At 54.0% G+C, this 27,935-nt stretch overlaps 1 protein-coding gene and 1 pseudogene across 3 annotated transcripts in view; both read left to right on the plus strand.

Moving 5' to 3' along the window:
• The first annotated feature begins 257 nt into the window (after positions 1-257).
• LOC135305654 (glutamic acid-rich protein-like) overlaps positions 258-27,935 on the plus strand; it is a 217,310-nt gene continuing 189,632 nt past the window's right edge. Inside the window, exons 1-2 of one of the 3 annotated variants that reach the window (XM_064429398.1) lie at positions 986-1,356; positions 2,193-2,607. In XM_064429398.1, the coding sequence (XP_064285468.1) occupies positions 986-1,356; positions 2,193-2,607 (786 nt within the window). Of the gene's footprint in view, positions 1,357-2,192; positions 2,608-27,935 lie in introns of those variants that run through there. The other 2 variants (XM_064429399.1, XR_010366671.1) reach the window with 2 other exon arrangements.
• LOC135306004 (cilia- and flagella-associated protein 251-like) lies at positions 6,636-8,543 on the plus strand (annotated as a pseudogene).

A 27,935-nucleotide genomic window follows, 5' to 3' on the forward strand; every position in this document is an offset into this window, starting at 1 on the left:
TGCTGGGGTCTGCTGCTCAGCCTGGCACACAGGCAGCTGATGGTGCTCCCTGCACTGACCCCCTCCCACACAGGCTCTGCGGGGCCATGGAGGGGGCTCAGAGGTGCCTGCCTTGTGCCAGGGCTGCCAGAGGGGCTTGGGGCTGCCCTGGATCCTCCTGGGGGAGTTCCCTGAGGGTCAGAGCAGGCAGTGCCCAGACTCCTTTCCCTGGGCCTGCTGTGTCCCTGGGCTGCAGAGCTCTCCTGGCTCACAGCAGACATTCAGTCCTTGATCTCGGGGTGAGCCCAGCCTGGCCAGGCCTGTGCCCAGTGAGCTCCACTCCCTGCTGCTCCCTGGCACACACTGTCCCTGCAGGAACCCTACAGGTTCTCCTGGCAGCTCCCAAGGCCCTCCAGACAAACCTTCCCCTGCCATCAGCCCTGGCACAAGCTGCAGGGCCCCAGGAAGGTTCAGCACAGACCATTCAGCATCTGATGGGCAGTGGCCGCCAACAAGCAAAACCTGACCCAGACCTGAGTACCCCGAAGGCTACAGTGATGAGACCCTGATCTCATCCCACTGAGCCCTGGGAGAACAAGGAACACAAGGAGCCTCTTCAGAAACTGTTCCTTGGGCCTCTTCCTGAGAGTGCCTCTGGAGGGGAGCCAAGCCTCCCTGCCCTGCGCTCAGGAGATGCCCTTTGCTGGTGGAGCTGCTGTGCTGGAGTCCAGCTGTGTCCCAGCAGTGCCCATGGCCTGTCCCTGCCTGTGGCCACAGCACGGACACACAGCAGGACAGTGACCAAGCTGCCAGAGCACAGGGCTGTATATAGGGAACTTTTTAGTGGGAGTATCAATTTCAGCCATCGGCACCTGGAAAGTTGGATGGTTTATTCCATAGGAAGGAAAGCATGGAGCACCTGTTCTCCAGGGCAGCCCTTAACATTCCAAGGTCAGCCTGACATGTCAGGTGGGCCCTGGGAGGCCAAGCCAGGCAGATCTGTTCCATGTTCCCTTGCTTCCATGACAGAGGTGTCACAATGGCTCATTGGTTCCACAGTGTCACAACGGGCTCTGCATTTTGCCAGGCCCCAAAGTGTCACAGTGGTCTCAATGGTCCCACGAGGCCACACAGTGTCACCGTGGTCTCCACAGGAAGGACACTACAGAGCTCAGATGTTTCAGGGGCTGATGAGCTGCAGCCCCCAGAGGCCAAAGCCAGACAGACCTGTCTGTCCTGCAGGTTGGTCTGGGAACAACCCATGGATATTCAAAATTTTGAATGTGAAATCCCAGTTTCAGCCCTTTGTTCCTGGAGGACAAGACCAGTTCTTTTCCATAGAAGTGAAAGCACAGAGCCCCTGTGTTTGGAAGGCAGGTGAGAGCTAGCCATCAGGAGGCCAAGGCCAGCCAAACCTTTCTGTAATGGCAGCTTTGTGTAGGAGCAATCTTTGGATATAGGACTTTTTGAGGTGGAATCCCAATTTCAGCCATGGGTGCCTGGAGAAGGATGGTTCTTTTCCACAGGAAGGAAACCACGGAGCCCCAGTGTTTCAGGGCAGAATAGAGGCAACCACCAGAGGCCAAGACCAGTCAGACCTGTCTGTCCTGGCAGCTTTTGACTGGAAGAAACCCTTGCATATAGGGACCTTTGGAAGAAAAGTACCAATTTTGGCCATGGGTGCCTGCGCAGGAGGGACGGTTATTTTCCATAGAAGGAAGGCCCAGAGCCCCAGTGTTTGAAGGCAGATGGGAGCCAGCTGTCAGGAAGACAAGGTCAGCCAGACTCATTGGTTATGGCAGCTTTGGTCTGGCTGCAATCCCTGAATATTGGGAATTTTGGATAGGGAATCCCATTTTAGCTATGGATGCTTGAATGAGAAGGGCAGTTCTTTTCCATTTGAAGGAAAGCCCAGAGCCTCAGGGTTACAGGGCTACATGAGAAGAGACCTTCGACATGCCAAGGGCAGTTGGACCAGTCAGGCCAAGCCAAGCAGACCTGTTCCCTGTTACCTTGGATTCATGGGGCCCCACAGTGTCACAATGGTGCTGACCTATTGGATCCTTGGTTCCATGAGGCCCAGATATGTCACACTGGCCTCTTGTTTCCATGGGGCTCCAGAGTGTTACAATGGTCCCTTGCTTCCATGAAGCCTTGCAGTGTCACAGGGGTCTCCTTGGTGCTGCAGTATCACAATGGACCCTTGGTTCCAGGAGGACGAGGAGGAGAAGGAGGAGGAGAAGAATGAGGAGGAGGAGAAGGAGAAGGACAAGGAGGAGGAGTGGGACAAGGATGAGGAATACAAGGAGGAGGATGAGGAAAAAGAGGAGGACAAGTAGGAGGACGAGGAGAAGGAAGGTGGACGAGGAGGACGAGGAGGGGGATGAGGACAAGGACCAGGAGGAGGACAAGGAGGAAGATGAGGAAGGGGAGGATGAGCAGGAGGACAAGGAGGATGAGGAGGAGGAGACTGATGAAGAGGAGGAGGAGCAATACGAGGAGGAGGAAGAGGAGGATGAGGACGAAGATGAAGCTGAGGAGGAAGACGAGGAGGAGGACAAGGTGGAGGATGAGGATGATGATGAGGAGGGGGAGGGGCACAATAATGAGAAGAAAGATGATGACTAGGATGAGGAGGAGGAAAAGGAGGATGAGAAGGAGAATGAGGAAAAGGCGGATGAGCAGAATGACGAAGCTGAGGAGGAGGATGAGGAGGAGGAGCAGGACAAGAAAGAGCAGGATGAGGAGGATGAGGAGGATGAGGAGGATGAGGAGGAGAAGAAGTAAAAGGAGGACGAGAGGAGGAAGCGGACAAGAAGTAAAAGGAGGACGAGAAGGAGGATGAGGATGAAGAGTGGGAGGAGGGGGAGGAGGTGGAAAACAAGGATGAGGAGGAGGTGGACGAGGAGGAAGAAAATGAGGAGGAGGAAGAGGAAAGATGATGGGCAGGAGAAGAACAAGGACGAGGATGAAATGGAGCATAAGGATGAGAAGGAGGATGAGAAGGAGCACGAGGACGAGGAGGAGGAGGACGAGGACAAAGAGGAAGACAACGAAAAGGATGAGGTGGAGTATGAGGAGGAGGAGGAGAAGGAAGAGGAGGACGAGGACGAAAAGGAGGAAGAGGAGGAGGACGAGGACAAGGAGGAAGTTGACGACAAGGAGGAGGAGCAGGAGGAGGACAGTGATGAGGAGGAAGATAAGGACAAAGACGAGGAGGAGGAAGAGGAGGGCAAGGAGGAGGATGAGGAGGAAGAAGACGAGCAGCAGGAAGAGGATAAGGAGGATGAGGATGAGGACGAGAAGGAGGACAAGAAGGAGGAGGACTTGGAGGGCAAGGATGAGGATGAGGAGGAAGATGGGGAAGACAAAGAGGGGGAGGAGGACGAGGATGAGGAGGAGCATGAGGACGAGAAGAATGACAAAGAGGAGGAGGATAAAGAGGAGGAGGAGGAGGATGACGAGGAGGAGGAGGATGAGTAGGAGGAGGACTAGGAGGAGAAGGATGAGGAGGTGGGGGAGGTCAAGGATGAGATGTAGGATGAGGACAAGGATGAGGAGGTGGACGAGGACGACAAGGATGGACAGGAGGATGAGGACGACAAAGAGAAGGAGAACGAGCAGGAGGAGGACTATGAGGACAAGGAGGACACGGACGAAGAGAAGGATGAGATGGAGGATGCGGTGGAGGATGAGGAAGAAGACAAAGATGAGGACGAGGAGGATGAGGATGATGAAGAGGAGGACAAGCAGGAGGCGGAGGAGGAGGACGAGAAGGAGGAAGAAAAAGAGGAGAAAAACGACGAGGAGGAGGATGAGGAGGAGGATGAGAAAGAGGATGAGTAGGAGGAGGAGGATGTGGAGAAGGATGAGAATGAGGAGGAGGAGGAGGACAAGTAGGCAGACAAAAAGGACAAGGACCACAACAAAGAGAATCTTGAGGAGGAGGAGGAGGATGAGGTGGAGGAGGAAAATGAGGAGGAAAAGGAGAAAGAGGAGGAAGTCGAGGAGGAGGAGGAGGAAGGTGACGACGACAACGAGGAACACAAGGACGAGAAGAAGGAAAAGGTGGAGGATGCAGGGAAGGAGGAGAATGTGGAGAAGGAGGAGGACAAGGATGATGATGAAGATGAGGTTGAGGAAGACAAGGACGAAGAGAAGGACAAGGTGGAGGAGGAGGAGGAGGATGACAAGGAGGTGGATGAGGAGGAGCACGAGGACGAGGAGGCGAATGAGTAGGACGAAGAGGAGGATGAGATGGAGGAGGAGGAGGAGGAAAAGGAAGAGGAGGAGGAAGATGAGGAGGAGAAGGACAAGTAAGATGAGGAAGAGGAGGAGGAAAAGGAGGGCGAGGATGAGGATGAGGATGAGGACGAGGAATACGAGGAGGATGAGGAGGACTAGCACGAGGACAAGGAGGAGGATGAGGAGGAGGACAAGGATGAGGAGGACGAGGCCAACAAGGAGGAGGAGGACGAGGATGAGGAGAATGATGAGGAAAACAATGAGGAGGAGGTCAAAGCGGAGGAGGAGGACAAGGAGGAGGATGTGGAGGAGGAGGGGGATAAAGAGGAAGATGAGTAGCAGGATGATGAGGACAAAGATGAGGAGGAGGAGGAGGAGGACAAGGAGGATGAAGAGGAGGAGGAGGAGGACGAGGATGAAGAGGAAGACCAGGATGAGGGCAAGCAGGACGATGAGGAGGAAGATGAGAAAGATGAGGAGGATGAGGAAGAGGATGATGAGGAGGGCAGGGAGGAAGATGACTATGAGGATGAGGAAGAGAACGGGGACTAGGAGGAGGATAAGCAAGATGAGTAGAGGATGAGGAGTAGGAGGCGGAGGAGGAAAAGGAGGATGAGGATGAGGATGAGTATGAGGAGGACGAACAAGATAGCGAGGAGTACGAGGATGAGGATGAGGAGGAGAACGAAAATGAGGAGGAGGTGGACATGGACGAGGAGGATAAGGAGAAGAAGGAGGATGAGGAGGATAAAGATTGGTGGAGGAGGATGAGGACGAAGAGGAGGTGGATGAGGAGGACGAGGAGGAGTAGAAGGAGGAGGAGGAAAGAGAGCGAGCAGGAGGAGGACAAGGAGGACGACGAGGAGGAGGAGAGGTGAAGGAAGAGGAAGACAAGAATAAGGACGAGGATGAGGACTAGGAGGAGGATGAGGAGGATGAGAATGAGAGGACAAGGAGGAAGAGGATCAGGATGACGAGGACTAGGATGAGGACGCGGAGGAGGATGAGGATGAGGAGGATGAGGAGGAAATGGAGGAGGACAAGCAGGAGGACAAAGGGGAGGAGGATGAGGAGAAAGAGAAAGAGGAGGTGGAGGAGGATGATGTGGCGGAAGGCGAGGAAATGGACGAGAAGGAAGACGAGGAGGAGGGGATGGGGATGAGAATGAGAGGACAAAGAGGATGAGGAGGAGTTGGAAGACAAGGAGGATGAGGAGGAGGAGGAAGACAAGGAGGATGGCGAGCAGAATGAGGTGGTCAAGGATGAGGACGAGGCCAAGGACGATGAACATGAGGAGGAGGAGGACAAGGATAATGCGGAGGACGAGGAGGATGACAAGGAGGAGAAGGAGGAGGAGGATGAGGAGGAGGAGGAGGAGGATGAGGACCAGAAGGAGGAGTATGTGGAGTACCAGAAGGGTGAGGACAAGGAGGAAGGGTTAGGAAAATAACAAGGAGGAGGAGGACAAGGAGGAAGAGGACGACAAGGTGGAGGAAGAGGAGGATGAGGATCAGAAGAAGGACAAGGATGAGGATGAGGAGGATGAGGAAGAGGACGATGAGGAGGGCAGGGACGGGTAGAAGTATGAGGATGAGGACAAGGATGAGGACTAGGAAGAGGACAAGTAATATGCGAAGTAGAGTATGAGGAGTAAGAGGAGGAAAAGAAAGAGGAGCATGAGAATGAGGATGAGGATGAGGACAACGAGGAAGAGGAGGAGGAGTACGAGGTGGAAGATAAGGAGGAGGAGGAGGGTGAGAAGAAGGAGGAGGATGAGGTGGAGGAATAAAAGGAGGAGGAGGATAAGGAGGACGGCATACTTGGAGGAGAACCAGGCTGAGGAGAAGGAGGACAAGGAGTACGAGGAGGAGGACGAGAACAAGGACAAGGAGGAGGAAGAGGAGGAGGACGATGAGGACGAGTAGGAGGACAAGGAGGACAAGAAGGATGAGGAGAAGGAGGAGGAGGAAGAGAAGGACGAGGAGGAAGAGGAGGAGGAGGAGGAGGAGGAGGAGGAGGAGGAGGAGGAGGAGGAGGAGGAGGAGGAGGAGGAGGAGGAGGACGAGGAAGAGGATAATGAGGAGGAGGAGGACGAGGAGGAGGAGGAGGAAGAGGAGGAGGAGGAGGAAGAGGAGGAGGAAGAGGAGGAGGAGGAGAAATAGGAAGAGGAGGAGGAGGACAAGAACAAGGAAGAGGACGAGGAGGACGAGGACGAGGAGGAGGATGAGGAGGACAGGGAGGACGAGGATGAGGAGGAGGACGAGGAGGAGGAGGAAGAGGAGGAGGAGGACGCATAGGACGGGGAAGAGGAGGAGGACTAGGAGGAGGATGAGGAGGAAATTAAGGAGGTGGAGGAGGAGAACAAGGAGAAAGAGGAAGAGGACGAGGAGGACGAGAGGAGGACACGGAGGATGAGGAGGAGGAGAAGTAGAAGGAGGAGGAGGACAAGGAGGAGGAGGACGAGGAGGATGCAGAGGACGAGGAAGAGGAGGAGGAGTAGGCGTACGAGACTGATGAGGAGGAAGAAAAGGAGGTGGAGGAGGAGGAGTAGGAGGAGGAGGACGAGGATGAGGAGGATGAAAAGGAGGAGCACGGGGACGAGGAGGACACGGAGGACGAGGAAGAGGAGGAGGAGTAGGAGTACGAGAAGGATGAGGAGGAAGAAAAGGAGGTGGAGGAGGAGGAGTAGTAGGAGGAGGACGAAGAGGAGGAGGATGAAAAGGTGGAGCACGAGGACGAGGAGGACGCGGAGGATGAGGAAAAGGAGGAGGACGAGGAGGAGGAGTAGGAGGAGGAGGACAAGGAGTAGGAGGAGGAGGCGGAGGACAAAGAGGAGGTGGAGGAGGAGGATAAGGTGGATGGAATAGTTGGAGGTGGACCAGGCTGAGGAGAAGGAGAACAAGGAGTACAAGGAAGAAGACAAGAAAAGGACAAGGAGGAGGAGGAGGACACAGAGGAGGAGGACAAGGAGGAGGAGGACAATGAGGAGGAGGACGAGGAGGAGGAGGACAACGAGGAGGTGGAGGAGGATGATGAAGAGGAGGAGGAGGAGGAGTAGGAGGTGGACGAGGATGAGGACGAGGACGAGGAGGATGAGGACGAGGACGAAGAGGAGGAGGCAGACGAAGAGGACGACGAGGAGGAGGAGGAGGAAGAGGAGGAGGAGGAGGACGAGGACAAGGAGGAGGAAAGCGAGGAGGACGAGGAGGAGGAAGAGGAGGAGGAGGAGGAAGAGGAGGACGAGGATGAGGAGGAGGACAAGGACGACGAAAAGGAGGATGACGAGGACGAGGAGGACGAAGAGGAGGAGGACGAGGAGGATGAGGAGGACGAGGAGGAGGACAAGGAGGAGGAGGAGGAGCAGGACGGGGAAGAGAAGGAGGAGGAGCAGGACGAGGAGGAGGATGAGGAGGACAAAGAGGACGAAAAGGAGGAAGACGAGGATGAGGAGGACAAGGAGGAGGACAAGGAGGAGGACGAAGAGGACACGGAGGACGAGGAGGACACAGAGGATGAGGAGGAGGAGGAATAGTTGAACGAGGAGGAGGAGAAGGATGAGTAGGAGGAGGTGTAGGAAAAGGAGGATAAGGAGAAGGAGGAGGAGGAGGACAAGGAGGAGGAGGACGAGGAGGACGAGGATGACACGGAGGATGAGGAGTAGGAGGAGGAGGACAAGGAGAAGGAGGAGGAGGAGGAGCAGGACGAGGACGTGGAGGACGAGGAGGAGGAGGCGGACAAGGAGGATGAAACGTAGGAGGACGAGGATGAGGAGTACGAGGAGGAGGAGGACAAGGAGAAGCAGGAGGAGGAGGACGAGGACATGGAGGACGAGGAGGAGGAGGAGGAGGACGAGGACGAGGAGGAGGAGGATGAAGAGGATGAGGAGGACGAGGAGGAGGACAAGGAGGAGGAGGAGGACGAGGAGGAGGAGCAGGACACAGAGGATGAGGAGTAGGAGGATGACGAACAGGAGAACGAGGAGGAGGAGGAGTAGGAGGAGGAGGAGGACAAGAAGAAGGAGGAGGAGGAGGCGGACAAAGAGGAGGTGGAGGAGGATGAGGAGGAGAAGTATAAGGTGGATGGGATAGTTGGAGGTGGACGAGGCTGAGGAGAAGGAGGACAAGGAGTACAAAGAAGAGGATGAGAAAAAGGACAAGGAGGAGGAGGACACGGAGGCGGAGGACAAGAAGGAGGAGGACACGGAGGAGGACGAGGAGGAGAAGGACAACGAGGAGGTCGAGGAGGATGATGAAGAGGAGGAGGAGGAGGAGTAATAGTGGGACGAGGATGAGGATGCGGACGAGGACGAGGAGGATGAGGACGAGGACGAAGAGGAGGAGGCGGACGAAGAGGACGAGGAGGAGGAGGAAGATGAGGACGAGGAGGAGAAACAGGAGGAGGAGGAGGAAAACGAGGACGAGAATGAGGACAGGTAAGAGGATGAGGAGGATGAGGAGGACGCAGAGGACGAGGAAGAGGAGCAGGAGTATGAGGAGGATGAGGAGGACGAGGAGGAGGAGGAGGAGGACAAGGACGAGGAGGAGGAAAAGGAGGAGGACGAGGACGAGGAGGACGAGGAGGAGGAGGAGGAGGAGGAGGAGGAGGAGGACGAGGAGGAGGAGGACGAGGAGGAGGACGAGGACGAGGAGGAGCAGGAGGACGGGGAAGAGAAGGAGGAGGAGCAGGACGAGGACAAGGATGAGGAGGACAAAGAGGACGAAAAGGAGGAAGACGAGGACGAGGAGGACAAGGAGGAGGACAAGGAGGAGGACGAAGAGGACACGGAGGACGAGGAGGACACAGAGGATGAGTAGGAGGAGGAGTAGTTGAATGAGGAGGACGAGAAGGATGAGTAGGAGGAGGTGTAGGAAAAGGAGGATAAGGAGAAGGAGGAGGAGGAGGAGGACAAGGAGGAGGAGGACGAGGAGGACGAGGATGACACGGAGGATGAGGAGTAGGAGGAGGAGGACAAGGAGAAGGAGGAGGAGGATGTGGAGGACGAGGATGAGGACGAGGAGGACGAGGAGGAGGTGGAGGCGGAAAAGGAGGCAGAGGATAACGTGTATGAAATAGTTGTAGGAGGACCAGGCTGAGGAGAAGGAGGACAAGGAGTACACGGAAGAGGACGACAAAAAGGACAAGGAGCAGGAGGAGGAAAAGGAGGAGGAGGAGGACAAGGACGAGGAGGAGGAGGACGAGGAGGAGGTGGAGGCGGAAAAGGAGGCAGAGGATAAGGTGTATGAAATAGTTGGAGGAGGACCAGGCTGAGCAGAAGGAGGACAAGGAGTACACGGAAGAGGACGACAAAAAGGACAAGGAGCAGGAAGAGGAAAAGGAGGAGGAGGAGGACGAGGACAAGAACTACGATGACGACGACGACGTGGAGGACAAGGAGGAGGAGGAGTAGGAGGAGGAGGACAAGGAGGATGAGGAGGAGGAGAAGGAGGAGGACAAGGAGGAGGACGAGGAGAATGAGGACATGGAGGACGAGGAGGCGGAGGAGGACGAGGAGGACGAGGAGGATGAGGAGGACGAGGAGGAGGACAAGGAGGAGGAAGAGGAGGAGGAGGACACGGAGGATGAGGAGTAGGATGAGGAGGAAGAGGAGAACGAGGAGAAGGAGGAGGAGGAGGTTGAGGAGTAGGAGGAGGAGGAGGACAAGGAGAAGGAGGAGGAGGATGAGGAGGACGAGGACGAGGAGGAGGAGGACGAGGAGGAGGTGGAGGCGGAAAAGGAGGCAGAGGATAAGGTGTATGAAATAGTTGTAGGAGGACCAGGCTGAGGAGAAGGAGGACAAGGAGTACACGGAAGAGGACGACAAAAAGGACAAGGAGCAGGAGGAGGAAAAGGAGGAGGAGGAGGAGGAGGACGAGGACGAGGAGGAGGAGGACGAGGAGGAGGTGGAGGCGGAAAAGGAGGCAGCGGATAAGGTGTATGAAACAGTTGGAGGAGGACCAGGCTGAGGAGAAGGAGGACAAGGAGTACACGGAAGAGGACGACAAAAAGGACAAGGAGCAGGAAGAGGAAAAGGAGGAGGAGGAGGACGAGGACAAGAACTACGATGACGACGACGACGTGGAGGACAAGGAGGAGGAGGAGTAGGAGGAGGAGGACGAGGAGGATGAGGAGGACGAGGAGGAGGAGGAGGAGGAGGAGGAGGAGGAGGAGGAGGAGGAGGAGGAGGAGGAGGAGGAAGAGGAGAACGAGGAGAAGGAGGAGGAGGAGGAGGAGGAGGAGGAGGAGGAGGAGGAGGAGGACAAGAAGAAGGAGGATGAGGACAACGAGGAGGTGGAGGAGGATGAGGAGGAGGAGGACAAGGAGTACAAAGAAGAGGATGAGAAAAAGGACAAGGAGGAGGAGGAGGACACGGAGGCGGAGGACAAGAAGGAGGAGGACACAGAGGAGGACGAGGAGGAGAAGGACGACGAGGAGGTCGAGGAGGATGATGAAGAGGAGGAGGAGGAGGAGTAGGAGTGGCACGAGGATGAGGACGAGGACGAGGACGAGGAGGATGAGGACGAGGACGAAGAGGAGGAGGCGGATGAAGAGGATGAGGAGGAGGAGGAGGAGGAAGAGGAGGACGAGGAGGAGAAACAGGAGGAGGAGGATGAGGATGAGAATGAGGACAAGTAAGAGGATGAGGAGGATGAGGAGGAGGAGTAGGACAAGGACGAGGAGGAGGAAAAGGAGGAGGACAAGGACGAGGAGGACAAGGACGAGGAGGACGAGGAGGAGGAGGAGGACGAGGAGGAGGAGGAGGAGGAGGACGAGGAGGACGAGGACGAGGAGGAGGATAAGGAGGACGAAAAGGAGGATGACGAGGACGAGGAGGACCAGGAGAAGGAGGACGAGGAGGATGAGGAGGACGAAGAGAAGGACAAGGAGTAGGAGGAGGAGGAGGACGGGGAAGAGAAGGAGGAGGAGAAGGACGAGGAGGAGGATGAGGAGGCCATAGAGGACGAAAAGGAGGAAGACCAGGACGAGGAGGACAAGGAGGAGGACGAAGAGGACACGGAGGACGAGGAGGACAGAGAGGATGAGTAGGAGGAGGTGTAGGAAAAGGAGGATAAGTAGAAGGAGGAGGAGGAGGAGCACAAGGAGGAGGAGGCCGAGGATGACACGGAGGATGAGGAGTAGGAGGAGGAGGACGAGGAGAAGGAGGAGTAGGAGGAGGAGGACGAGGATGACACGGAGGATGAGGAGTAGGAGGAGGAGGACAACGAGAAGGAGGAGGAGGAGGAGGAGGACGAGGAGGAGGAGGACAAGGAGGAGGTGGAGGCGGAAAAGGAGGTGGAGGATAAGGTGTATGAAATATTTGGAGGAGGACCAGGCTGAGCAGAAGGAGGACAAGGAGTACACGGAAGAGGACAACAAAAAGGACAAGGAGCAGGAGGAGGAAAAGGAGGAGGAGGAGGAAAAGGAGGAGGAGGAGGAGGAGGACGAGGACGACGACGACGACGACGACGTGGAGGACAAGGAGGAGGAGGAGCAGGAGGAGGAGGACGAGGAGGATGAGGAGGAGGAGAAGGAGGAGGAGAAGGAGGAGGAGGAGAAGGAGGAGGAGGAGGAGAACGAGGACATGGAGGACGAGGAGGCCGAGGAGGAGGAGGAGGACCAGGAAGATGAGGAGGACGAGGAGGAGGACAAGGAGGAGGAGGAGGAGGAGGACGAGGAGGAGGAGCAGGACACGGAGGGTGAGTAGGAGGAGGAGGAAGAGGAGAACGAGGAGGAGGAGGAGGATGAGGACGAGGACGAAAATGAAGAGGACAAGGACGAGGAGGCCGAGTAGGAAGAGGACGAGGATAATGAGGAGAACGATGAGGACGAGTAGGAGAAGGAGGAGGAGGAGGACAAGGAGGACGAAAAGGAGGAGGACGAGGACGAGGAGGACAAGGCGGAGGGCAAGGAGGGGGACACGGAGTACGAGGAGGACATGGAGGATGAGGAGGACGAAGAAGAGGAAGAGTTGAATGAGGAGGACGAGGAGGAGGATTAGGAGAGGAGTAGGAAAAGGAGGACAAGGAGAAGGAGGAGGAGGAGGAGGACAAAGAGGAGGTGGACATGGAAAAGGAGGAGGAGAAAAAGGTGCATGAAATAGTTGGAGGAGGACCAGGCTGAGGAGAAGCAGGACGTGGACGAGGAGGATGAGGATGAGGATGAAGAGGAGGAGTTGGATGAAGAGGATGAGGTGGATGAGGAGAAGGAGGAGGAGGTGGAGGTGGAGGAGGAGGACGGGGACGAGGAAGATGAGGAGGTGGAGGATAAGGATGAGGATGAGGAGGAGGACGTGGACGTGGAGGACGAGGACATGGAGGACGAGGAGAAGGACGAGGACGAGGACGTGGAGGACAAGGAGGACGAGGAGGACGAGGACAAGGAGGATGAGGAGGAGAAGGAGGAGGAGGAGGAGGAGCAGGAGGAGGGCGCGGAAAATGATGAGAAGCAGGAGGAGGAAGAGGAGAACAAGGAGGACGAGAAGGAGGAGGACGATTAGGACAAGGAGGACAAGGAGGAGGACAAGCTGGTGGACAAGTAGGTGGACGAGGCGGAGGAGGAGAACATCGAGGAGGACGAGGAGGACGAGGATGAGGAGGAGGATGAGGAGGAGGACGAGGAGGAGGAAGAGGAGGAGGATGATGATGAGGAGGATAAGGACAAGGAGGACGCGGAGGAGGACAAGGAGGAGGAGGACAACGAGGAGATCGAGGAGGATGATGAAGAGGAGGAGGAGGAGTAGTAGGAGTGGGATGAGGATGAGGATGTGGACGAGGACGAGGAGGATCAGGACGAGGAGGATGAGGACGAGGACGAGGAGGATGGGGACGAGGACGAAGAGGAGGAGGAGGACGAAGGTGACGAGGAGGTCAAGGTGGATGAGGAGCAGAAGGAGGAGGAGGAGGAGGAGGAGGAGGAGGAGGAAGTGGAGGATTAGGAGGAGGAGGAGGAGGATGAGGTCGAGGACGATGAGGACGACGAGGACGAGGATGACGAGGAGCAGGAGGAGAAGGAGGTGGAGGAGGAGGACGTGGAGGAGGAGGACAAGGACAAATAGGAGGAAAAGGAGGAGGACGAGGATGAGGAGAACGAGGAGGAAGAGGATGAGGAGCAGGACAAGGAGAGGGAGGAGGAGGAGGAGGAGGGGGTGGAGGAGGAGGGGGAGGAGGAGGAGGAGGAGGAGGAGGACGAGGAGGAAGAGGGGGACGAGAAGTACGAGGAGGATGAGGAGGAGGAGGATAAGGAGAAGGAGGAGGAGGAGCCGGGCAAAGTGTAGGTGGAGGAGGAAAAGGATGAGGAGGATAAGGTGGATGGATAAGGTGGACAAGGAGTACAAGGAATAGGACAAGAATAAGGACAAGGAGGAGGAGGAGGACAAGGAGGACAAGGAGGAGGAGGACGAGGAGGAGGACGACGAGGAGGATGAGGAGGAGGAGGAGGAGAAGGAGGATTAGGAGGAGGACGAGGATGAGGACGAGGAGTACGAGGAGGACGATCAAAAAACCATCAAAAGTCCTGGGATGCCGTCTAGTGCAGGGAGATGGACCACGGATAATCCAATTGGTCCCCATTGAAATCGCAATATTTCCTTTCCCGGCCTTAAGGGAAATTAATTTTCCTTTCGGGCCGGGAAACAAAATCTTGCGACCCAGGAAAGAAAGGCTGACAAACGCTCTGGAAAGGAGATACTATCAAACGAAATGCAACTGAAAAAAACCCCAAAAAATCAGAACTTTTGGAGATTTAATGACTACAAGGGAATGGCCTGGGAGGAAATGAGATGCAGCACAAAAGTAAAAGAGATGCCAAATCTAACATGACAGATACTGCAAAAGCATGGGAAAATATCAAGGAGGAAGACATATCTCTGACGGGAAAATTGCATGGATACTGAAAAAAAAAAAACAAAGGTGAGATTTAGTGACAACAAGAAAATGGACCAGGATGATATGAGGTGCAGTGCAAAGGGCCAAAACATGCCAAAATTAACCTGACAGATATTGCAAAAGCAGGAGAAAAAGTCAGGGAGCAAGACAGAACTTGGATGGGAAGATATGAGTCACATGGCATGGATACTGAAATACAACCCCTCCTCTCCCTTTCTTTCTTGGCATTACACCTTTAACTGTTTTATTATTTCCAAATATTAATTCCTGTATCAATATTGTTTACTGTTTCAATTTTATCAGCACGAATCACACCTATTTATTACACTTTCTTTCCTGTAATAATGATTAGGTTCATTACTTTGCTTCTTTTTGCTTGTTGATAAAGCCAAGCAAGTAGTTTTATTGAATGCATAATTTAACTTTGTGTTGCCTTAACATTCACAGTAAAATAAGACCATTCTTCCCATTGGTTTCTGTGTTCTTTAAATCACCCCTGTCAGCTGGTAGAACAGGTATCAGAACCTGATGAAAGCCAGGCTATGCTGTGATCTAGCTGGGCGCCATGGAATGCAGAGGGCTCCTGTCAGTCCATGGAACCCATGGAAGCAAGGCTCAGATGTGAAAAAGGAGTGCACCATGGAACCCAAGAGATCCTCATGGAACCAGGGCTGCAGTGTGTCACCAAGGGAGGGACCTCATGGCAGCAGGAGAGAATTGTGAGGCTGTGCAACAACAGGGCACCAAGGTTCCACTGTGACTTGACAGAACCCCATGGACGTGAATGGCCCCAAACCAGGCTAAGAGACACTTCCCAGACAAAGTCCAAGGAGGGGATTTGCTTTATTCAGCACACCGGGTGTGCAGGGATATCTCCTCCTGACAGCGCACACAGGCAGGCAGCAGATTACTATATACGGTTATACTCTATGCATATTCATGTTTCTCCTCAGAAAAGGTGTGGTTATGTAAACGATTCCTCAGTACTCATTACAATCATTAGCATACACGAGGCAGAGGCGCAATGCACACTGGTGGTGGCACTGAGGAAGGCTCCGCGTCTTCCTCAGGGGTCTCCTGATGAAGGCTGGACGTCTTCATCACTGTGCCCTTTTCACCTTTCTCCTTTAGGCATGCACAGTCTCTTGTTGGCTGTTTCAGCAATTTCCTCACTGGTTTTAGCAAGCTCTGCCCTTCATTTCTGCCAGTTTTGTTCCCTATTTCTTGCCAAGTTTCATCCTGTGTCTTTAGCTTGTGGCTGAATTTTTGCAAGCTTCCTTGTTGGGTGCAATGTCTCTTATTCTTGCCCAAGTATTCCTAGGCACAGTGCTTTTAACCCTTTCACAGCCACGGACTGGAGAACCACTCCTGGACACTGGGAATTCGTGCAGGTGCCTCCACCTTTGCAGGCAACCAGGCTCCAACCTCGCTGTGAGAGGCCACAGGTTTTACACTGTTAAACGAACAAGCTGACATCAGTGCTAGTGTGGGAATAACTGGTTAAATTCTCCCGTTTGGCTTCTTCCAAAGCCTGGCCAGGGCTCAAGGAGGAACCAAGGGAGGTGACTTTGATCCCACAGCCCCAAACAAAGCCAGATGGAGCCTTGCTGGTTTCCAAACACAGAAAGGTAAATCCATATTTCAGCAGTGAACACATACAGAGATCATATTGCTAATAATGATTCATTAATGAGCAGATACAAAGATAACATCTGGTTGGAAGGTTCATCTAGAGCTCAGCTTTGGCTCAGGGCCTGCTGTTCAGGCCACAGACAGGGCCTGATGAGGCCTCAGAGCTTCAATCAGTGCTTCGACCTACAGATGAACTGCAACCTTCAAAACAATTTTTTCAATAATAGAACCTTAGATTTAGGTATTAGGCATAAAGGCAGCAGCTCTTGTTCTTCAACTAAGTGCTGTTCAAGTTCATTACTCAGAGCTATAATTTGCATTCCTTTAAAAGAGCCCTAATTAGCTGCTCTTCTCTGTTCTTTATCAAATGCCCCTTTTTTCTTGAGACGATGTCTGTTTTTAGACATGTCTCAGTACTCCATTTCCAGCACAAGGTATCACAACAACTCTAACATGGATTCATAACACACCAAGTGCTCACACTGCAATGATCACAGTGACTGCCACAAATGCATTTCACAGCAGCTTCCAATTTGGGAGCCAATCCTACCAGGAAGAATTTTCTTCTTTCTGCCACTCTTCTCCTGATCTTTCTATCAAGGAGATTCCTGATTGTTGGACCTCAAAGCCAGCACTGACAGACATCCCTGCAACATTCCTGTCCTAGCATAGCCCAGGTTCCTCCCTCGCCAGCAAGCAGATAATCCAAGGCTGTGTGGTTCTGCAGAGCCCCATTCGTGTTTGTTGGAGCTCACAGGATGCACTATTGGATATTTTCATAGCATCATTTCCTACTTCTTCTAATAATCAACTTAGTTTGTTAATGTAAATTGGGGGCAGCCGTGCACAGCCAGGGGTTTTCATTTCCCCAGTGGGCCATTGTTAAAGGCATGGAGCACATCTGGGAGATGGGTTCTCCATGGGGACAGGTTCCCATCTCCTCATTTTGTCAACTTCTCTTTTAACAAACGTTCACCCATTTAACCAATGCTGCAGCTTGGGGATTGTCTGGGATATGAAAAACCCAGCAGTCTTAATCACTGAATTTTTTACAGTAACAGATAAAGCATTCTGCATCACAGTATCAGCAAATCCTATTAAAAATGCCAATTTCATCCTTTCCTCCTTTATTCATTACACACAATTTACAAAGGTTACCACTGACATTTGGGTCCTGGCCAGTTCTTTTCTCTAGGGTATTTAGTGTGACAGTGAGCAGCCAAAGCTAACAAATTATTGCCAGCCTTATTTCACATTATCAATTTTTAATTATACAGATATAGATAATTGTGTTATATTATATATAATTATTATTATTATATCACTTGCACAAACAAACCTGAGCTCAAGATTGAAACTTCTGTCACTCCATGTGGGAGTGTTCCAACAACAGTTTTTCCTTCTGTTGGTGCTGTTTCCAATGTGTCATTAACAACATTCACCCTTGGCTTCCCAAAAACACAAGTTCTTTTCCTTTTTCCATATGCAATTTTTGGATGCATTTTAAGATATCCAGGGGTTCAGCTTCCTTTAATCAACTGCCCCACTGCTCACACAGTGCTGCGACCTCAGCCCACTCCAGAGCCAGGGAACTCCAGGGAAGGGCTTCCCATCTGGGAATTTCTGATGGCACTGACTCCTCACATTTACATTTAACAAGAGACATTTTGCTGTGATCTGGCCAGACTGTGCCAGTTTGATTTACCAGTGGGCAGGGTCAGCACCAAAGACACAGACTCCAACTGAAGGAATCAGTGTCATTTACTGCAGCTCAAAGCAGCAAAGAATCACAAAAGGAGCAGCTCAGCAATGCACCCAACCATCACCACCAAAGATTGCCTGCAGTGATTAAGAAAGATCCAGCACCAGTTAACCTCAGACTTCACCATCTCCCAGATCCACACAGCAGCTGGGGGAAGCTGTCCCAGCCAAGGGCTGCAGAGCCACTCCTGGACACTGGGAATTCCTGCAGGTGCCTCCAGCCACAGGTGAGGCTCCAACCTCGCTGTGAGAGGGCCCAGCTCTGACAGTGCTGGATGAACAAACTGACAGCACTTCTAGTGTGGGAACATCTGTTTTCATCCTCCTCTTGGGTTCCTCCCAAAGCCTGGCCAGGGCTCAAGGAGGAACCAAGGGAGGTGACTTTGATCCTTCAGCCCCAAACAAGGCCAGATGTCAGATTTCATTGCCTTGTCTGCCTTGCAAATACAGAAAGGTCAATACATGTTTCACTAATGAGTGGCTACATCTATCACAGTGCTAATGACCATGCATATTTCATTAATGAGCAGATACAAAGATAGCCTTTGGTTGGAAGGTTCATCCAGAGGCCACCTTTGGCTCAGGGCCTGCTGTTCAGGCCTCACTCAGGGCTGTTGTCCAGGCCTTGGCACTTCAAGGACGTGGTTTAGTGCTGGGCTTGGCACTGCTGGGTGAACAGCTCGACTGGGTGAGCTCAGAGGTCTTTTCCAACAGAAAGGATTCTGTGATTCCATGATTCTATCTGCTGAATTCAGCTAGGTCCATGTTAGCAGCACTCATTTCCTCAGAAAGTCTCCTCTTGCTCAGCTCTTGTGGCCTGAGGCTTCAGCTCCTTCAGCTCCTGGTGCTAAGCTGCTCATGCTGAACGAGACGACTCGGAGAGAAGAACACAGTCCATCCAATTCCATCTGGGACACAGAGAGGGGAGGGTATGGAAACAGGAGCATTGTTTGGTATGGCCTCCTCTCTGTCCTTCATGCCTTTCAGCGCTTTGAACCAGCCAAGAGCTTTCTCCAAGAGTGCAGTGAAGCTGCTGTTCCTGTCCCAGGTCTGGCTCTCTCCAGTCTCTGACCTTGCCTGGTTTTGTCCCTCTTGCTGTGCCCTCTGTTCCCCCAGGGCTCAGTGGCTGCTGCCCAGGACTGTGGGACTGGCACAGATCCAGTGGTCGAGACCCTCCTTGCTGTGGCCTTGGAGCTTCCTGGGCACAGCAGTCTCTTCCATCTGGAAGCTCCCCATGGACAGGGAGTCCCCAGCTCTGTTCCTTGCACAACCTCCAGGAGCCCAGGGCTGCCATCTCAAGTCCCTGCTGGCACTGGGGGCTCCCAGGTGCCTCAGGCTGCTGTGACACCGCTGCACACAGGAGGGAAGAGTGGCAGGGGCTGTGCTGAAAGTCAGCTCCATGTGCTGCTGCTGCTGCTGCTGCTGCTGCTGCTGTGGGGTCATTTGTCCAGCCGTGCCCCAGAGTCAGGGATCAGATCCAGGCCCTGCTGCTGCTCCCTCGGGATCAGCCCCACTTTGGGTGTTGCTGTCAGGGCCAGCAGGAGCGGTGGCTGGAGCAGCAGGTGCTGACAGTGCCCCAAGCCCTGGGGCTGGAGGGGTCCCTGGGCTGGGCTGGGAGGGAGCTGCCCCTTGTTCTCCCTCTGCCCCAAGCAAAGCTGGGCCGGGCCCTGCCAAGGCTCAGTGCAGGCTCCTCTGGAATGGGAAAGCCTTTCAGCCTTCTCCCTGCCCAGAGGGGCAGTGCTGGCCTGGCAGCACAGGTTGTTTTCCCCTCAGGCTGCAGGAGATGAGAACACAACACTTGCCAGCACTGAGTGCGAGGCACAGCTCCGGGTGCTCCCCATGAACCTCAGCTCTGGGAGCACTGTCTGCCCCAAGCTCCAGGGGCTGCAGTGGGAGCCCGGCTGGGCTCTGCCCTGGGGCCATCCTGTAAACAGCTGGAAATAGGGGGCATTCAGCTGCCACAAACAGCCAACCCAGGGCTACAGGGCAGCTGCTCCAGCCCGGACTGCACTGCTGTGTGCTGTGCTCTGGGGCTGGGGCTCCCCACACAGGGGACTGGACTGGAGTGCCAGAGGAGACAGAGAAGCTTCAGCTTCAGCCTCACTGAGGTGGCTGCATGGGCTGGGAAGAGTGGGGAGCTCAAGGGGATTCACAGAGCTCATCCTGCTGCAAGGATGAAGGGAGTGGGAACTCAGCAGTGAGGAGAGCTGAGGGCTGGAGAGTGGCTCTGAATGACACTAAAATCCCACTGGACCTCTGAAACGTTGCTGCTCCTCAGCCAGTGACAGCATGAGTCCCTAAACCTGGGGCTCAGCCTTCCTTGTGGTCAGGGGCAACAAGGAAGGCCAGCAAGTGATGGAGACAGCAATGGGCTGGGAATTCACTGGGGGAAAAAAGGGAGCAGTTGAGAAGTAAAAAGCAGGTGGGGGAGAGAACTGTTCAGAGAAGGGCTGAGCTACATCTTGACCAAGCGAAAAAATGTCATTTGGAGTCATCCCAGATTGATTTGATTTCAGAAGATATTGAACAAGTTTAATTTTTGGAAGGTGTCATGTTTTCCCTTGGAGGTGTCCACGCTGCAAACTTGAGCTGTGTTGCCGAAATGCTCAAGCAAGTCTGTGCTGCAGGAACTTCACAGTGTTGAGCCCAGATGCAGAGCCCTGACTCCTGCATGCCGGCAGAGGAAGCCCCTCAATCGCTGCTGTGCATTGTCCTTGCTGCGGGTCAAACACTGTCGGGGCACATTCCTGTGGTGTAGGATTCCTACCTGACCCAAGCAAGCACTTACATCTGCAGTGTTGCTTTCCAGTAAAAACAGGGGAAGGAAAACTGTTGTGTGTCTCATGGTATTTTAGAGTGTCTCAAGCATGCTAAGTCACCAATCTTAGAGGTGAGGTGCATTTGGAATGAATGGGATAGAGAATTAGTGCAACATGGGAAAGGACAACATAGAAATAAAGAGAGGAAAACATCTTGGAATGTTTCTCTCACTTTCATTTCACTTCTGGAAAGCTGTTTCAGTTTTCCAGACTTTTCTCCAGTCTGCTCTTCTCAAGAACCTTTCATGGAGAACAAGGTCAAGCTTGTGTCCCAAGATTTGCCACCAGCTGCAGCTTCTCTTAGCTTTCCACACTGCACTGTGTGTGCAGCATGACTTTTGCAGCAAAGCAGGACAAATGTTTGGAGAACTTTACACGTCCTTTCTTTTGCTGGTGGGCTGTGGAATTGTGCCACTGGTGAAGTTTTCATTTTAACTATTTGTGCTGGTTTAGGGCAAATTTTGGGAGGAAACCTCCAAAAGGGTCCGTCTAGAAAGTAAGTTCAAGCGGCCCCTCCCCCTGCTAGTTCAGGAAAAGACTTCCCTGTTAGAGAGCATTTTGGGCAGACACTGTAGCCTATGTGCACAGCCCTGCAGGCAAAACAATGGACATTCCGTGGATTTAGAAGCATGCTTGCAAACACTCTGTGTACGTGCCTGATAGCAGAAGCACACTGCCCTTGGACAGCCAGCATGAGAATGTTTGCCAACTGCATCCAAGAGAAAAGGATGTGAAATGTTATAAATGAGAAGCTTGACTAGGCCAATATTCAAGCAGCAATCAATTTATTAATTCATATGGTAAAGTATGAGCAATACAGCGCTGGGTACAGTGGGGGAAATTTTCCCTCCAACTGCACGCCGATAGTTGGGGCTTACAGATATTCATAGGGGTACTCATAAGCTTTCTCAGCAGTTTCTGTTCCAAATTTTTACGTCACAATTCTATACACTATTGTGATTTAGTTTTTCTCAGGATGTATCCCAGAAAGGAGTATCCCCAGATGGTGGGGTCCAGCTTCCGAAAGAAGAAAGAAGTCTCCCAGCTGGTGAGGTCCAGAGTCCAGATGTGGGTCCATCTTTTAATTGCAAGGTCTATAAATCTCATAACAGCGATGTCCAGCTTCCCTTGGTTGAAACTATCAGTCCTTGATAGAGTTGATGTTCATCTTCCTTTCTCAAGCTGCTTTTCACTGTTTTGTTAAGGCATTGAGATAAGCATGTTTCCTTTTGATATATTCTAAAGCTACAGTTTCAAAGATCCTTACTACAAGCAATATTCTAAAATGATACTTCAAAAGGTTATTATTGCAAAACTCTTTTTAGCTAGAAGCAGAAAGTTCCTGTCAAGCAGCAACATCCTTAAAGCTTTAATTTGAATGCTCCTAAATCAACTGAAGAGTTATAAAGGTTAATTGCGAACAAAGGGTAGGTTCAAAGGCCTTCATCCATGCTTTACTTCCTCAGTTATTTATTAGAATTGTCTTTGTAACTGTCCCATGGTCAGTTTCCACATATATCCTGCCGGGGTTGGCTGTGAGTTGTCTCTGCCCCAGCACGGGAAAAGGTGGTTCTGGGCAGGCCGTGCTCTCGAAGAAGGAGTCTGGACTCTTGCTTTTGGTCTTCAGTTGCGTTTATTGTTTCTTATCTACAAAATTTTTCTGTCTGTCCAGCCGAGGTCTGATCAGCAAGACAGCCAAGGGCACTCTCTCCCGCCCACGGGGCGGTTGTCTCTTTTATAGTAAAAACTACGTATAAGATATTTATCTTTAATTTCCAATACTTTTCGCCCTTGTTGGCAAGTGCACTTTCTCTATGAACCAATCCACACATGCCAACATCATCCTGAACATGGATGCCAAGGAGAGGAAAGAAGAAGGACAGGGCACGCCCAAATTCCTCCATCTTGGGACTCCTGATCCATGCACAGAATTCTAGACCCCCTGTGGCCCTGCCAGCCCTGCCCAGCCCTTGGCCATCTGTCCTGCAGGCTGTGCCCCCTGTGCGTGCTGCTCCTGTGCCCTGGCCGCCTGCACTCGCCCCTCTCGCTGTGCCCCAGCATTTCTCAGCCAGCGTTTCTGTGCCCTCCCTGGGCTCCCTGCACCCAGCGCTGCCGGCTCCTGGCACACAGAGCCGGCCATGGCCCAGCCTCACGCTGCCACACCTCGAGCACCACAATTCCACCCTGGCAGGGACTTTGCTTTCTCCTCAGCTCCAGCCTAACCTTCCAAGCTGCACTTTGGGGATGTTTCCTGCAATTCCCACTCCCAAGGAAAGCTGTGTCTCCTGCTTTTCATGAACAGAGAAGGGCTGGTGGGAGAAGTGCTGGTCAGAGGCTGTTTAGGGCACAGTGATCATGAAATTATTGAGTTTTTAAATATTCTCTGAAAGAAGGAGGGGCATCAATAAATCTTCTACACTGGACTTTTGAGGGCAGACTTTAGCCTGTTGAGGATGCAGATTTGGGGAGTACCAAATCAGGTATTGATTTTTTAAAGAGAAACAGCCCGTAAATACAACGAGGTCCAGGAAGGATGGAAACACTTCAAAAAAGAAATCTTGAAGGAGCAAGAGTAGGCTGTCCCTTTGTGCAGAAAGATGACCCAGAGGGGGAAATGACTGGCCTGGCTGGGCATGGAGCTTTTCAAGGAAAAGGGGGATTAAAAAGGGATTAAAAAGGATATTTTTAGGGATTAAAAAGAGGGTGCAGCACCTTTGGACATAGAGGCAGGTAAATCAAGAAATGTTTAAGGATGTTGTTAGGTCATGCAGAAAGAAAATTAGAGAGGTGAAAGCTCAGTTAGGACTTAACTTGGATACTTCTGTGAAGGATAATTATTATGTTTTTATAGGTACATTAATGTCAAAAGCAGGGGTAAGGACAACCTGCATTTCTTACTGTGAGGGATATGATTACCAACGATGAAGAATGGGCTGAGGTACTTCACCCCTTCTTTGCCTCAGTTTTCAACAATAAGACAGGCCATCCTCAGGACAAGTGTTCTCCTGAGCTGGTAGATGGGCACAGGGAGCAGAACAGCCCCCTGGAATCCAGGAGGAAGCAGCTGGAGACCTGCTGAGCCACTCAGGTGCTCAGAGGTGTCTCTGGGAGCAGATGGGATCCATCCTAGAGGGATGATGGAGCTGGTGGATGATCTCCCCAAGCTGCTCTCCATCATTTACCATCAGTCCTGGATCAGCAGGGAGGTCCCAGAGGACTGGAGGTGCCAACGTGAGCCCATCCCCAAGAAGGGCTGGAAGGAGGATCTGGGGAACTCCAGGCCTGTCAGCCTGACCTGGGTGCCTGGCAAGGTTATGGAACAGATCACCGTGAGTGCCATCACAGGGCACCCACAGGATGGCTGAGGCATCAGAGCCAGCCAGCGTGGATTTCAGTATCTGCACTGATGATCTGCATGAGGGGACTGAGTCCAGCATCAGCAAATTTCCACATAACACCAAGCTGGGTGTGAGTGTGGATGTGCTGGAGGAGAGGAGGGCTCTGCACAGGGCCCTGGGCAGGCTGGATCCAGGACCCAAATCCAACAAGGTGAGGTTGAACAAGTCCCAGTGCTGGGTCCTGCACTTTGGCCACAACAACCCCTGCAGCACTACAGGCTGGGGACAGAGTGGCTGGAGAGCAGCCAGGCAGAAAAGGACCTGAGGGATCAGCTCCTGCCTTGCTGCTCCTTCCCGTCTCCCCCAGGGCCCTTGCAGAGCCCCAGCCATGCTGTTTGCCCCCAGCCTGCCCACGGCCAGCCTGGGGCTGCTCACCCTGGGGCTTTTCTGTGCTGAGCATTGGCCTGGCCGTGTTCTTGAGAGAGCCTGGGCAAGGAGCCTGGAGCGGCCAGGGCCTGGCCTGAGGCGTCAGCGCTGCCCCAGTAGTGCCCATGGCCTGTCCCTGCTGCAGCCCTGGCACTGCCACCCCCAGGACTGTGCCCGGCCCCGAGAGCACTCAGGCCCTGCAGCAACACCAGGGCCACCAGGGCAGCGGGGCAGGGCCACGGCAGCAGCACTGGCAACACCAAGTGCTGCTGCTGCTGCTGGGCACAGCTGCTGGGCCAGCACTGCTCTGCCCCCAGCTCTGCACACAGACATTGCTGCTGCAGCTCCAGAGAAGGCAAGAATAGTGGGATCTCTGCAGAAAACTCTCCTGGGAGATCCTTTAGTTCCTTTAAAACCTTTGAGACTGCAGCCCCTCATTGTCACAGTCTGTGGCCACAGGGAAGGTGGAGAGAAACAAAGTCAGAAATGGCAGAAACAATCGTCTAGCTTTAGGAAGAATATTTAAAAAGGAAAATGACAGGGAAATCAAAGAACCAAAGCAAAAGAGCTATAAAAGATGACTTTTATTACAAGTGATTTGCAGAAATTGGCAATCAGTTTAATACTTCCTAAGATGTGCAGTGATCAGTCTTCTCACTGCAGCCTTGAGCTCCTGGTTCCTCGGGCTGTAGACGAAGGGATTCAGGGCTGGAGGCACCACCGAATACAGAACTGACACTGCAAGACCTAGGCATGGGGAGGAAATGGAGGAGGGTTTCAGGCAGGCAAATACTGCAGTGCTGAGAAATGCATTTCTCCTGCATTTTTCCTTTACAGATTATTTCAGTCATCTCCTGAGAGGTACAGTTTGTTCTGGTGCTTTTCATGAATTGATTGTACTCTTGATTTAGATGGAGATTTTAGAATTGATTTCAGATGTAGAAGAATCTGAACAGAGCACAGAAACAAACTCCCTCTGTCAGCCCATTTTCATCTTCTAGATCTCTTTCAAGATGTCCTTGGGGGTGTTGGAATGATGATCACACAGCTCTCCACTTCTGGCTGTAGGCTCTGCAGATTGTTTCTCTGCATTCAGTCAGGCTTGCATTCCCCAGGAGTTCTTGGTAGCCTGTCATGTTTTCTTAGGGTAGAACAGTAACAATGAAAACCTTACCAATGGCACAACTGCCCAGCCCACAAGGAAAAGAGAAGAACAAGCTGTCAAGTTCTTCAAATAAATATTTGTCCTGCTTTGCTGCAAGTGTGCTGCACACACAGTGTGGAAAGCCAAGAGAAGCTGCAGTTGGTGGCACACCTTGTGACAGAAGCTGCACCTCATTCTTCAGGAAAGGTTCTTGGAAAAAGCATACAATACTGAGGAGAAGTTTCTGGAAAAACTGAAAGAGCTTTTAAGAAATTAAATGAAAATTGAAACAATTCAAGACATTTGTCTCGATTTATTTTTATGCTCCCCTTTTCCATCTTGCACTAGTTGTCCATCCCATTAATTCCAAACAGATCTTACCGCTAAGATCCATGAGTTGGCACGTTTTAGACATTTTAAGATACCATGACCTACACACAGTTTGGCTTCTCCTGTTTTTCTTGGAAAGCAATGTTGGAGAGGTAAGTGCAGTGTTTGTGTCAGGTACAAATTCTGCATTCAGGGAACACGCTCTGAGAGTGTTTGACCCTCAGCAGGGACAATGCACAGCAGGGACCGAGGGGATTCCTGAGCCACTGTGCAGGAGTCCAGACTCTGGCTCTTGGCTGAACTCGGCAAAGTTCCCGTGTTTGGACAGGCTCAGGGGCTGCCCTCGGGGAACGTGGGGCTCGAGGCGGGGGCGAGCGGGCAACGGACAAAAGGACACGGGGACAAACGGCCCCGGAGCTTCAGTTGCCGCAGCGGCGGCAGCAGCAGCAGCGGCAGCAGCGGCAGCAGCAGCAGCGACAGCGAGAGAAGAAACTTGAGATTCCCTTCTCCTCTCTCTCTCCCTCTCCCGCTGTCCCGTACCTCTCCCGCTCTCCCTTTCCCGGTCTCCCCTCCTCTCCCCGCCTCCCTCTCCCCGTGCCCGGCCGGGCCATGCCCCCGGCCCGCCCCCGGCCCCGGGCGGGGCTGCCCCGTGCCCGCCCCCGGCCGTCCCACCGAGGTCTGGTCCCAGCCCGGCTCTGGCCGTGCTGGCGGTGGCGCTGCTGGGCGGGGTTCAGTGCCTGGGGCTGGGGCGGCATCGCCGGCTTTTGGCTCCGCCTGGCCCGAGCCCCAGCCCGAGCCCGGCCCCGGCCCCGGCCCCGGCCCCGGCCCTGACCCCGGCCCCGGCCCCGGCTCCTCCCGGGGCCCGCGGAGGACACACGCGGCGCAGCCGCTCCCGCCGCCTCCGCTGCGGCTTGCCCGGCCCCTGCTCCGCCGCTCGGCAGCGCGGCCCCCGGCCCCGAGCCGCCGCTGTCCCGTTGCAGGGAGCGAACGCCGGGGGATGGCCGGGCCGGGGTGGGTGAGGGGCGCTCGGGGGCCGTTGCTGGCCCCGGGCCGAGCGCTGACAGCCGCGTCCCGCCCGCAGGGAAGGCGCAGCAGCGCCTGAAGGAGCGGTACCGGCTGGGCTCGCTGCTGGGCCGGGGCGGATTCGGCAGCGTCTTCGCAGCAACGCGGCTCTCGGACGGCGCCCTGGTGAGCGGCGGGGCCGGCGGCGGGCGCAGGAGGAGGGGGTGGAGGAGGAGGAGCAGGGGGGAGGAGGCGGGCAGAGGATGGCACTGGGCAGGGTGGACAGCGAGCTGAGCCCTGTTCTGCACTTGGCTTGCAGGTGGCCATCAAAAGGGTGCCACGGAACCGCGTCCATCACTGGGGTGAGATGGTGAGTGAGCAAGGTGCTGTGCTGGGCAGGGATGAGCCGAGGCCCGGCAGGGTGGGAGCCGCCAGGACACCTCGAGGGAGAGCGGGCATGGGGCCAGAGCAGGGTGCAGAGCATCCCGGGCTGGCTGAGGTCTTCCTGACCCCCGGCATGGCATCAGGCCCACTGACAGCATCGTGCTCCTCCTGCAGCCCGACGGCACCAGCGCACCCCTGGAGATTGTCCTGCTGGACAAGGTGTCCAGTGGCTTCTCCGGTGTGGTCCAGCTGCTGGAGTGGGTTGAGCTCCCCAACGACATCTTGATGGTGCTGGAGCGCCCGGAGCAGTCTCAGGACCTGCACCATTTCATTCGGGCACGGGGGTTCCTGCGTGAGGAGGTGGCACGGCAGCTGTTCCGGCAGGTGCTGGAGGCCGTGCGGCACTGCACCAGCTGCGGGGTCCTGCACCGTGACATCAAACCAGAGAACATCCTGGTTGACCTGGCCACCGGGCAGGCCAAATTGATTGACTTTGGCTGTGGCACCTACCTGCAAGAGGCAGCCTACACTCACTTTGCAGGTGAGCCTACACAGGGCTGTGCTCCCGCTCCTGGCATCTCATGGCCCAAGATCTCACAGCCCAAGCTGGGTGTGGCAGCAGGGATTCTCCCTTTTGCTGCCACTCAGGGGACTGAATCTGCAGCTGAGTTGCTTTAGAGCAGGGCTGGGTGGGGAGCCATCTTCCAGCCCTGCTGGCAGCCTTTGCCCACCACTGTGCCCAGGACTGGGGCTGGGCTGGGGCAGCCAGCCTGACAAAAACAGCCGTGGGTGGGGGTAGCAGAGAGGGAGGTCAGAACCTGTGTCCCAGCCGGTTTGTGTGCAGGCAAGAGGAAGGGCTTGGACTGCTCCACTTGCCCTGTTTGTCTTGCCTTTATAATATGTTTGGGGCAGTGCAGGCAGGGAGAATGAGGGCATGGTTTTTCCCCAGCACGCAGTGGGTATTTCCTTTGCATGTCATGGTCAGGCCTAGCCA

Source organism: Passer domesticus, chromosome 8, assembly GCF_036417665.1.
Source record: "Passer domesticus isolate bPasDom1 chromosome 8, bPasDom1.hap1, whole genome shotgun sequence".
NCBI lineage: Eukaryota > Metazoa > Chordata > Aves > Passeriformes > Passeridae > Passer > Passer domesticus.